Source organism: Pristis pectinata, chromosome 1 (genome assembly GCF_009764475.1).
Source record: "Pristis pectinata isolate sPriPec2 chromosome 1, sPriPec2.1.pri, whole genome shotgun sequence".
NCBI lineage: Eukaryota > Metazoa > Chordata > Chondrichthyes > Rhinopristiformes > Pristidae > Pristis > Pristis pectinata.
Genome location: NC_067405.1, coordinates 10,014,559 through 10,027,593, shown reverse-complemented (window position 1 = coordinate 10,027,593; position 13,035 = coordinate 10,014,559). Strand labels below are relative to the sequence as shown.

Genomic DNA, 13,035 nt, shown 5'->3' with positions numbered 1-13,035 from the left:
CCTTTTCTTCCCATATTGTTATAGAAACCACAAACAGAATGGTAGCAGCATGTCGATCGCCAGATAAGTCCAACCCAGATTTCCTTCCAGATGGTTATGCAGCTCCCTCTTGAACACTACAATTGAATCCATCCCCATGATGACTCCTAGCAGAGCATTCCAGTCACAAACCAAACCATTCGGCTTACCTTTGGATCTTTTGCAAACTACCTACATTCACCTGTTCTTAACCCTTCTACCAGGAACAATCAACTGTGCCCTTGATGAATTTAAAATTTCTATCCAATCCCCTCAGCCTTTTATGTTGCTAGGAAAACCATCCCAACTTCTGTCCTTGCACATAACTAAAGTCCTCATCCCTGGAATCAGTTAGGAAAATCTTCTGCATTTTCCACAAAGATTTCAACATCTTTCCTAAAGTGTGGTTCAGACAGATACAATATCCCAGCTGTGGCAAAACTAGCATTTCATGACTCCTTTGCTCTAGTAAATAACGCTTCTATAAAGACAATCCAGTTTGCTTTATCCAACCACATTAGAAACCTACACTGCAATTTTCCAAAATGTGCACATACTCTGTTGGAGTTACACAGCACAAAATGTCCCTTTGGCCCAATTTGTTCATGCTAACCAAGATGCCCAACTAAGTTAGTCCCACTTGCCTGCATTTGACCCCTATCCCTTTAAACCTCTCCTGTCCATGTACCTGCCCACAACACAAACTGCAGGAGGAACTCAAGTCAGGCAGCATGTTATTTTACCTGCGTTAACCACTTCCTCCGGCAGCTCGTGTAATGTGCACACCACCCTCCGCACAAAGTTGCTGCCCTTCAGGTCTGTTTTAAATCTTTCCTCTCACTTTAAACATAGAACACAACAGCACAGGCCCTTCAGCCCACAATATTGTGCCGACATTTTATCCTGCTCTATCCAACCCTTCCCTCCCAGGTAGCCCCCCCATTTCTCTATCATTCATGTATCCAAGAGACTCTAATGTATTTACCCCCACAACCTCTGCCGGCAGTGCATTCCACGCACCCACTACCAAAAAAACTTACCCCTGACACCCCCCTTATATCTTCCTCCAATCACCTTAAAATTATATCCCCTCGTGTTAGCCATTGCTGCACTGGAAAAGTCTGGGAAAGCATGCCTCTTATCTTGTACACCTCAAGTCACCTCTCATCCTCCTTCTCTCAAAAGAGAAGAGCCCTAGCTCACTCAACCAACACTCATAAGACATGCTCTCCAATCCAGGCAACATCCTGGTAAATTTCCTCTGCACCCTCTAAAGCTTCCACATCCTTCTTATAATGAGACGATCAGAACTGAACACAATACTCCGAGTGGGGTCTGACCAGAGTTCTATAGAGCTGCAACATCACCTCGTGGCTCGAACTCAATACCCCAACTAATGAAGACCAACACCCCAATACCTTAACAACCCTATCGACCTGCACGGCAACCTTGAGGAATCTATGGACATGGGCCCCAAGATACCCATTTTCTGCCTTCAAATTTGATCTCCCGAAGTGTATCATTTCACACTCTTCCAGGTTGAACTCCATCTGCCACTTCTCAGCCCAGTTCTGCATTTTATCAATATCTTATTGTAATCTACAGCAACCTTCTACACTATCCACAACACCACCAACCTTTGTATCATCAACGAATTTACTAACCCACCCTTCTACATCCTCATCCAAGTCATTTATGTATAAAAAAAATCAAAGAGCAGGGGTCCTAAAACAGATCCCTGCAGAACACCACTGGTCACAGACCTCCAGGCAGAATACACTTCATCTACCACAACCCTGTCTTATTAGCGAGCCAATTCTGAAACCACACAGCCAAGTTTTCCTGGATCCCATGCCCCCGACTTTCTGAATGAGCCTTCCATGAGGAACCTTGCCTTACTAAAATCCACGTACACAACATCCACTGCTCTACCTTCAATGTGCTTTGTCACATCCTCAAAGAATTCCCAGGGTTATCCCTACTCCATTTCTTAAAGGAACAACACTTGCCACCCTCCAATCATCTGGCACTGCTCCTGTGGCCAGTGAGGACATAAAAGATCACGGCTAAAGGTGCAGCAATCTCTTCCCTCGCTTCCCATAATAACCTTGGATATATCCTGTCTGGCCCATGACTTATCTATCCTAATGTTTTTCGAAAGTTCCAGCACATCCTCTTTCCTCAAGTCGACATGCCCTATCAGCCTGTCATACACCATCCTCAAACGTCAAGGTCTCTATCTCTGGTGAATACTGAAGCAAAGTATTCATTTAGGACCTCCCCTACCTCTTCCGACTCCAGGTACACGTTTCTTCTTATCCCTGCTCGGTCCTACCCTCACTCTAGTTATCCTCCTAATCTTCACATGTGTAAAATGCCTTGGTGTTTTCCTTGATCCTACTCACCAAAGACTTCTCATGCCCCCTTCTAGCTCTCCCAGGTCCATTCTTAAGCTCCCTCCTGGCTACAACTCTCCAGAACCGTCTGATCCATGCGTTCTGAACCTCAGACAAGCTTCTTTCTTCCTCTTGACAAGATATTCTAAACCTATGCCCTCTAATTTTTGATTCCCTTTCCCCAAGAACACTGACTATTTGCCTTATTTATACCCCTCCTGATTTTATACCTCCAAAGTCATCTTAGTCTGTCACACTCCAAGGAATTAAGTCCTATCCTGCCCAACTTCTCCCTACAACTCAGGCCCAAGACCTGGCAACATTCTTGTACATCTGTGAGAGATCTGTTCTCCTATCTCTTAGATCTTGGTTCTCAAATCCCTTCTGGAATTGTACCCTCTAGTTCATACTACCTCTTTCTTCTTAGCAAAATGTGAAGATTGTTTAATTAAATTTCACTTTCCATTTATCCTTTTTCCCCAGCTTGCTTACATCTCCTCCACCTATGAGATCTTCCTCATAATTCACTGCACTTCCAAAAGCACAATCAAAGTGCATAGCCATTTGGCCTCTTGTACTTGCTCCAGCATATGTCTGATCAAATTGTGTGCCACTGTTGGCTCCCTTCATATCCAAATACTTATTAATCCCTCATGCCCAGTGACCAAGCCTCCACAGACAATTCCAAATATATTCTGCCGAAGAAATCTCATCAGTTCCAAGTGGCTTAACTCTGACTTGACCCTGATGCAAGATAACACTGCTGGAGGAAGCATTATTCTTTGCATTTACTGCATCAAACCCTGCAATGCAATCCAAACCCTTTCAAAGAGATCTCTAACTCTCCTTAGAGTAGGCCTATCTGCTTAAGGTCACCACATATAACAACTGCCTCCCTGCCCTGCAACCCCCTGCCCCAGAACCAATCTAGATGACCTTTGCTGCATTCCTTCTGTTGCAAATATTACTGATAAGGTCGCCAAATCTTTACATACCTCAAATATCATCTCCAGGGCTCAATACAATTCAGTAAAAAGTATTCCCTTATACCAAACCCTCTTACAATTATTTGAATTACTAATTGCTTTCTGTACTCGCACAAACTTTGGATTACATGGACACCGAAGTCACACCAAATCTCTCTCTCCATTTAAAATGCTCTTCCCCTACAAATGACAACCACACTTCTTCCCCCACCGCTCCCCATAATATTCTACCTGCATGCCCTCACTCACTCAGCCTGCCTGTACCACAAACTCTCTACACCTTCCTCATAACTCAATGGCTTCCTGTTTTAGCACCAGAAAACCTGGTCACATTACACTTGATCTTCTCATCCAAAGCAATATAGACTAGGAACAGCTGAGGTTCCAGCAATGCTCTCCAAGCACCCCACTAACTTTAAAACTGATTTGTCAGTCAACCAATCCTTGCCATGTCACCCTAATCTCTACAAATTTGGAAATCACACCTGGCATTCAAAGTTAAAAACCATTAATTGAAAAGCAAAATCCTGCAAATCTGAAGTGAAAACCATGCTGGAGAAAAATGGGCAGTCTTGAAACTGTCACTCAACCTGCTGAGAATCTCCAGCATGCTTTTACTCTTAATCATTAATATACATTAAGCAGGGATCCCAGCACCAGCCTCTTTGGAATCCACTACACTTCCCTCATCTAACAAATGTCACTACTATCATTTGTTACTTAGCTTTCTATATATGCAGCTTTGGTCTCTTTTATCCCACATCCTTCAAGCTTGATGGCAAGCCCATATGTGGCACCCAACACCACAGCCTTTGAAGTCATACAACCATATTTCCGTCAATCTTACTTCAAAAGGTAAAAAGTTATACAATTTGCATTTAGTGCTGGTTTTCATTAATCCACACTTGTTCAAATGACTGCTCATTTCAGTTCCCAGTTTCTAGAACATTGCCTAGAGATTAAACTAGCTTTATCTGCAGTTAATTGGTTTATCACTGCACTCGTTTGAGCAAGGTACAACATTTGCTACTTTCCAGTCCTCTGGCACTATCCAACATCAGTAGAGGCCCAGGGTGTCTGACATTTCTTTCTTTGGCAACCTAAAATGCATTGCATCTAAACCAGGTGGTTTATCTGCTAGGTATAGTTAGCCTCAAGTACCTATCAATTTCTATCCAAACCATCACCACAAATAAAACCTCCTTTAGCAAGACTCCAGACTGCTGTAAAGCAAAGAGGGCAAAATCCAGGTGTCATCCATTTACTCTACTGCTCTACATTGTTCCCTGACAAAAGCCAAAGGTGTGCAGAATCAACATGACCTAGTGTCCAAATGTAATACCACCAAACAGAATGGAAGCTTACTTCTGCAGCACCTTTCACAGGATGCTGCAAACAGCCTTTTACACAAAAAGGAATTCCTAAAGCTCAGTGGTAAAGTTTAAGATCACACTGTGTTCTGAAGAGTATGGTTTCCCCCAGTGTCCCAATATTTATCCCTTGGCCACAAAAAACTGATTACATTGCTGCTGGTAGGATCTTGCTATGTGCAAATTGGCTACCATTGTTCCTACAGCAGACAGTTTATTGCTTCTGAAGTGTCATGTGCCTCAGAACGGAAAGAGCAAACTACTTTCTCTTGGGTGAAGAGCAAACCCCAGTTTTAAAACAACTGATGAAGGCAGGGCAGTGCTTGTCGTCTTTTTGGACTTTAAGGCATTTGATGCATGGTAGGCAGGTCCATAAGGTTAAGAGATACAGGATCCAAGGCAAGCTGACTAACTGGATCCAAAAATGGCTTGGTGATAGGAGGCAGAGGGAGTGGTGGGATGAGATGCATTCCTGATTGAAAGTCTGTGACCAATGGTGTACCAGAGATTAGTGCTGGACCCCTTGTTTTTTGTGATATAACAAAAACAACTTGGATTGAATGTAGGAGGTATGATGAGCAAGTTGCAACTTGAGTTGTTTAGCCATACCTGTGTACAGTTCTGGTCACCACACTACAGGAATGAAGGATGTTGTGGTGCTGGAGAATGGAGAGATGCAACACCAGGATATGGACTGGATTGAAGAACTTTAGTTATGGGGCAAGACTGGATAGGCCGAGTTTGTTTCCCTTGAAAGAGACAGGTATGACCTGATAGAAGTATAAAATGAGGGGCACAGATGGGGTAAATAGTTAGAATCTTTCTCCCCCTTGGTAGGGGTGTCAAAAACGAAAGGGTTTAAGTTTTAAGGAGATATACAGTGGATAGGGAAAGAGAAGAGTTTTTTTTTTAAAAACAGTGGTTGACAAACTGAACTTGCTGCCAGGTAGTGGTTGCCAGTGCTTCCATCACCATGTCTGAGACACATTTAGACAGGCACTTAAAAAGTCATAGAAGGATACAGACCTAATGTGGGCAAGTTTGGCATGGACATGGTGGGCAAAGGGCCCCCATTTGTGCTGTACAACTATGACAAACAGTTATATTGTGGCACTAGCGATCTGTAGACAGTTAAAACCCACAGCAGTGAAAGTATTTAAATTAAAAATAATAAATCAAGGTTGTGAAGAGTAAGTGACAGTCAAAGACAATCCAATTCACCATATTTTTCAGGAAAGGCATCTTATTAGCTGACTTGAGTGACTTGACTGCCCAAGTCAGTCACTAGGATCAAAGGCAATAAAAATCTCCCCCACAGGGGGCCAGAAACCTAATTTTGCCGAGGACAAGGTCAAGTACCAGAGTAGGAAAGCCACAGGCTAGCGAAGTTATCAACTGATCCAAGAGACTACCTGTTTCAGGGTCACCAAAATCAGAAATAGTTCACATTTACTTTTATTAAACCAACCTGGGTGCACCCTTGACAGACAAAGCTTTGTTTATGTGTTGTTGTTCCAGCTGATTCATGGTATTGCTGAGATTTTGGTTTAGCTGTGAAGGAACAAAAAAAGGAACAAATCAGCCAGGTGAATAGGATAGAGCATCTTTTCACTGACACTTGTAATTATAAGATAAGCAACAACATCAATTAGGTTATTGATGAACATTTAAAATTATTACAACATGGAATTCTACCACTGCAACCTGGCCATGTGCAGAACTGTATACAGATGCATCTGAGGTAGACAAAAATCATACAAGATAAACTAATACAAAAAAGTGGGATTAGATAATGTGCAATGATGATGTCCTGGGCATAAAATAGCAGCATGGACCTGTTAGACCACATAGCTGAGATTTTACTCTAGGACACATGCAAGAGAGCAAGCTCAGAACAGATTGGTCAAGGGAACATGAGAATGTAGAGAAAGGTTACACACTGATCACAATCACTTGATCACTCCCAATCAGTACAACAGGTATCCACAACTGAAGCTCCATTTAAAAATTAAAAATCAAATCAGCCATGAAATAGGCCCACGAACAGCTGGTCCAATCTCACACGTACTCCTGTTATCATCCAATTGTACCAATTGCAATTCCTTCAGCAAATACATTTAAAAATACTAAAGTGGAAAACTCAGCCAATGTTTGTCATTTCCAATTCGACTGCTGAAATTGCACACCACCTCCTGGATTTTAAACTATATCTGGATAAGCCATTGAAAATTGAAGTTGTATTGGTACAGGATAGGAAGAGGTCCTTTGGTTATTTTCTGAAAGTGACACTGATAGTCATGGACATCCAGGCCTCTCAGCTTTTCACAATTTAGATACTAGTCTTTTCTGTCAACTGTGGGTCCCAAGTGGATGACCAGAGATTGAAATCCATATGCCAGTACATTTTGCACACTTATCTTAGTCATCAGGCTTCCAGCCACAATGTTAACAAGGCCCACAACCTTAGTCTTGTTGGCAAATTTAGATGGTTGGCTTTCTGATCAAAATAATTAATAGTGAACAGGTGGAGCCCCAAAACACCAAGCCAAATAATCACCTCATACCTTGCCCATTTCTTTATGAAACGTCTCTTCCAGAGCAGCTATACTTTGGAATGTGTTCACATAAAAACCAACACGACTGTAAAAGAGAAAACAAAACTTATGAAAATCAGAAAGGCAAATTAAACACTATTTCAAAGCATCTGCATAGTTACATAAAGTCAAAATCCAAATTGTTTTAAATGAGTTATGCAAAGTTAACTGGAAAAAAAACAGGCATGGAAAAATTTCTAGTGAAACGATCAGCACCTTCTAGTCAACTTACTTATTTCTATATCATGGTCTCAAGATCCAAGCTCTCTTGCAGAACCATGCTGTACAATCAAGCAGCCCAATTTGGGCACCAAATCTTTTGCTTGTTTAAACATTACATCTGCCACATCTTAAACTAAACTTATGGCTGCATTTCCTAACCCTACATGACTCAGTTTTGAGATCAGCATTCACATTAATAGGAAGTAAAGTATCTCCTCACAGGAAAAGAAATATGCCAATACTAATAGAAACATTTCACAAATCAAACTATTTGTGAAAATAATCCAAAAGACATTTAATCTATCCCAATGCATTCCAGTTAATGTTGCAAGGGGATAAAAGTATACCATCGAGCAAAAGCCTGACCCACCAATAAGAGCTTGGCGAATCTGCATCTTTACTCCACCCACCCAAGTTGGCTTCATAAGAAAAGACATTTAGTCACATGTACAGCAAAATAGCAAAATGCATCTTTTTGTATTACTGAGGATGTGCTGGGGGCAGCCCACAAGGGTCACTGCTCTTCCGGCACCAACATAGAATGCCCACAGCTTCTAACTTATAGATCTTTGGAATGTGGGATGAAGCTCGCTCAGCCAAGTAAGAATTAAATTGATTTTGTATCACTGCCTCTGGCAATGTCAGCCAACTCCAAGATCAGAGACAGAACTCCGCACTCTAGCTTGTTATGCATGCAAATGTCCAGTTTAACTGCTGTAAGAGGGAGCAGCAAGGATGAGAGATCAGTTTCTTCCATTTGCTCAGTTTGCACTAGAAGGATCTTTAAAGGTTGCTAAAAAGACAAAGTGGAAGGGAAGAATGGTTTATAGTCTATAACTGCACAAGGAATCTAGATGAGGGTAGAGCTGTACCAGTGAAATATCACACACGATAGACATTGTGTACATGGTTACTTTTGAGGTACTTGCTCGAAAATGCAATTCCCTTTGATTATCCAAGATCTATAATCTGGGCAACTGCATTTCTGAGCCATGAAGTGACAGGTGGAAAACAATCTGGCAAAGTGGAAGATAATACATTTGGGGAAAAAATGTACATTAGTGGAATGAATAATGTACAGGAACAGAGGGATCTTTGAGTGCACGCCCAGAGTCAGAGTAATACAGCACTGATACAGACCCTTCGGCCCAACGAATCTATGCTGACCAGTGTGTCCACCCAGCTAGTCCCAATTTCCTACATTTGGCCCATATCTCTCCAAGCCCCACCCCTCCAAGTACCTATCCAAGTGCTCCATAAATGATATTGTACCTGTCTCAATCACTTCAGATCACTAGAAATCTGAAATGTAGGTAAGCAGGCAAGGTCTTCGGGATTCTTACCTCGCTTGGTCGAGACACAATGAGAGCAGAAAGGTTATGCTAGAACTGAAAAATAAGCTACAGTGAGAGCACTTCTTTGGACACAGTATGCAGCAGCACTCAAACCCTTCATGGATTGTCTTAATGATAAAGATGTAGTCAAAAGTCAAGTTGATAGCAGTAACTTTTTAAGTTGAATGAGAAAAGATAATATTTTAGTCATTTGCATTACACATGACGAGTGCTAAAATGGAAAATAAAATTCTAGTCAAGCTTGCTAATGAAGTTTCAGAACCAAGGGATCTTTACTCAAGAGCTCAGCCCTGGAAAAAAGTTCACAGGAGACAAGACACAGATGCAAACTCTTCCCCTACCACAAAACATTCATGATTAGAGATAAATAAATCCACACACTCCAAAGGGAAGGAGATTGATAGGGACCAGGAAGTTGGGCAAAATAGAGAATGACCCAAAGGAGACAGGAAGAGACTTTGACATCATTCACAAGGTGGGTGGAATTTTACCATTACAGTTGAAATGCAAAGTCAATGCTTGTTTGAAGCCGAGCACAGGTGATTTGCCCAGAATACATTTATCTTGTGACATTGCCATAATAAAACCGGGAGTGTTCGTTAACCACAAAGGCAAGACCACCTATGGTTAAAATTTACTAATGAACCACTGGGAAACCAGCAATTTTCTGAACAGTGGAGGACCCCCAAATATACATTTGGGAGAAAGGAATTAAGGGAGTCAAAGTAATGTGCACAGATCCACTGGTACCAGCTGTTTGGTCCAAACTGGTTGGTTAAAGTTGCATTGCTTCAATTTCAATATAAATGTTTTGTAAAAATGCCAATAATTGAATAATGTTCTGAAGCTTTCATAGTAGATCAGTTTGCACCATACTTCCAGATGATCCACATGAGCATTTGCCCCAGAAAGTCATCATTTGTTTAGACATCTTGCTATGCAAAACAGCTTATTTTCAAATCTCGGAGGTTCAGAAAGTGTTGCCCTTAGGGGAGATGCTGACAAAGAGTCAATGGATTTAAGTAAAGAAAAACAGGTGACGGGGTTAAAAAAAATTACTAGGAGTGTCATGAATCTCTAACTTTCTGCATGAAAGGATAGATGCAGAATCCCTCACATTTAAGCATCTGCAAAGAGCTAAAGTTCTATGACCTACAAAGCTCAAATGCAGGAGGCATGAAAATAACCCAAACAGCTTCTTTGGTCCAGCATGGACCCCAATGCCATACATTAACAATTATATCAGCACCAAGAGCAAATCTACATTGCATCAAGAAATATCCAGCTCTCAAGATGAGTGCTTCTTCCACTGGCTTCTGCAGTGTACCTCTACTCCAACTTCTGGTTCCTTCCCATACAGCATCAAGTCCACTTATTGACAGACCCGACACCTACCTGTTCCATAGTGATGGCAACTCTTCCTGCAAGTCAATGTTAATTTCCTCGAATACTTTCTGGGCTTTTAAAAATTCTTCTTCTGCCTTTAACACAAAAGAATAGATAGCATTAACAATTGAAATATTGAAAATCAAAGTATTGTTAACTCAAGTGCTCAATTGCTTGATCAAGCACTGTAGATTTACAGTATGTCCACCAAGTAATCAGAAGCTCTTATCTATTCACAATCTCCATCCAGCACATGATCCCACAGGAAAAGGGCAAGGGACTGGGATGAGATGCCTTGCTCTTGCAGACACCATGAACTTGAAGCTGAATAGTCTCCCACTGTACTATTTCCATTATACTATTCCAGCTACAAATCACAAACCTATACACTAGCTCGATGTGCTTGGTTCACTATTCCTCCAATAATGACTAAGTCTCCTTTCGCCTACCCAATCCTCAAAAGGATGTGATACCAATAATGTCACACTGAGGAAAGGTGGTGGTAGGGAGTGAGGTGGGCAGGTGCAGCAGTATGGTGCAAGATTGCTGCAGTGTGATGAAGCCAATATGTTGAGATTGAATCCTCTAGTCACCTGTCAAAGTGGACAGCAGATGAAAGATCCCATGTTATTATTCATAGAAAAAAACTGCTTGAGTGAACATTTGTCCCACAGAAAGTCATCATCTAGCTGTGCAAAACAGCTCATTTTCATCAAAACTGTGGCAGCAGTTGGATGTAGGCAGCAGAGTTGGCAGCAGGAAAGAATGTTGGTTTTGGAAGTGCAGTCAATCTCCAATACTTAAACTGTTGACCTGCTCACTAATATGCAATCTTCATGGGAACCAAAAAGTCTAAAAGGTCTACAAATGCAGTCAATTCAGTCAGCAACAGGCTCTGGAGAAACAGTACCTCGTTTCAAGGATGGGCCCAAATTATATGCAGAAAAACTGAACTCCATGGCATTAAATTGTAAAATTCCAGTAGCCTCAATAGTCAACGTGAACAAATTGGGCTAATGGTTTGTTTCTGTGCTGGATGACTGATTCAAGTAGAACCAAAAAAATAGGGAAGGAAATGCATTTTTTTTTTAAAACATGAATAGTAGTTCAGGTCAAAGTTGTTCAGAAAGTCAGTTAAGTGGAAAGCAATGTTCCTACACGCTGCCAATTGTTTAAGTGTTTTGGATCCATTTCCATTTTGATTCACTGAATGTGGATCAGAGTTCATTTACATGTGTTCCTGAATTATACGTGTCACAGAATCAGGTCAATTTTGCTGGAGAATTCCAAACTGATTCCAAAGTTTCACGCAGGCTTGAGACTCAATGGAGCTCATCCTGAGTGTATGCACAAGCTGCAGAGAACCAGACTGTTTTGCCTCAAACTGGTCTATGCCATTGCTTGTAGAGTCATACAGCATGGAAGCAGTTGGCATGGACCAGTTGGGTTGAAGGCCAAGATTCCCATCTAAACTAGTCCCATATTCCTCTAAATCTTTCCTATCCATGTACCTTTTAATTGTTAATGTACCGGCTTCAACCATTTCGTCTGGCAGCTCATTCCATATACTTACCACCTCAAACTGAGTACTCTGTTCAATTCCCCCAACCCTGGGAAAAAGACTACATTCATCCCATCCATGCATCTCAATTTTATACACTTCTATAAGATCACCCCTCATTCTGACACATGAAAAATGCCCCAACCTGCTGAACCTCTCTCCATAACTCAGTCCGGAGTCCCAGCAACACCCTCAAATCTCCTCTGCACTCTTTCCAGATTAAATTGCCTTTCCTATAGCAGAGTGACCAATATTCCAAATGCAGCCTCACCAACTGCAACATCCCACTATTCTCAATGCCCTGATTGAAGGCCAGCATGTCAAAATCCTTCACCCTGTATCTGCAATGCCACTTTCATTATCCTCCACCTCCTACAAGCATAGCTGTCCTTACTTTCTCAGTATCGAGCACAAACAGACCCTTCAGCCCAAGTCAGCACTGACCAAGCACCCATTGCTTATCCAGCTTCCAGGTCTGCATCTCTGCTTACCTCCCTTCAACTACCTTCTAATAATGAGTGCCACATTCCAACCACAGGACAGACATTTCTCCCAGCTGGGCAAGCCCTCAAGTTAACATACTCCACTATAGTAGAAGTCCATTTAACATCCTTCCCACAAACATCCACCTCCTGACTGGATGTAGTCCAGTCTGAATGTAGCTAACAGAGTTCAACTAATCAATATGGAGCAGTTCAAAACCTGTGGATTGAGATTTAGGCCAATCGGACTAAAAACAAAGCCAACCAAGGGACCTAATAATAGTTCAGCCTGACTACGTGCGTAGATTACTGAATTAGATAGAAATTAGAAAAGAAAAACATTACAGCTACTCTAGAAATTGAATTCATTTTCAAAGCAAAAGGTAGACAAGATCCTTGGCTGGTCAACACCCAACTGGAATTTCCTTTACTGTGTAACACATAGGATTAACTTGTGCACCACAATGTTAAAACATTAAGGCAGTTGTGTATTTTTGCCCCACAAGTTAGACTTGGTTTATATAGCCAAGTTGGACAGTGGAATTACTCAGCTCAAGCAGTGATGGAAACTCAGGTAGACAACCCAAAATACTAACTTCCAGTTCTTTCTCCAAATGCCCCGTGGTCCCCCACTGAACATTTCCAGCATGGTTTGGATTTCATAT

General features: G+C 41.6%; 1 protein-coding gene across 7 annotated transcripts in view; it reads right to left on the bottom strand.

Moving 5' to 3' along the window:
* LOC127568244 (myc box-dependent-interacting protein 1) overlaps nt 1–13,035 on the bottom strand; it is a 124,181-nt gene that overhangs the window by 44,638 nt on the left and 66,508 nt on the right. For all 7 annotated transcript variants that reach the window (XM_052011781.1, XM_052011775.1, XM_052011799.1 and 4 more), the window contains 3 exons: nt 10,337–10,422; nt 7,335–7,410; nt 6,239–6,321 (listed from right to left, as the gene is read on the bottom strand). In XM_052011781.1, the coding sequence (XP_051867741.1) occupies nt 6,239–6,321; nt 7,335–7,410; nt 10,337–10,422 (245 nt within the window). The remainder of the gene's footprint in view (nt 1–6,238; nt 6,322–7,334; nt 7,411–10,336; nt 10,423–13,035) is intronic.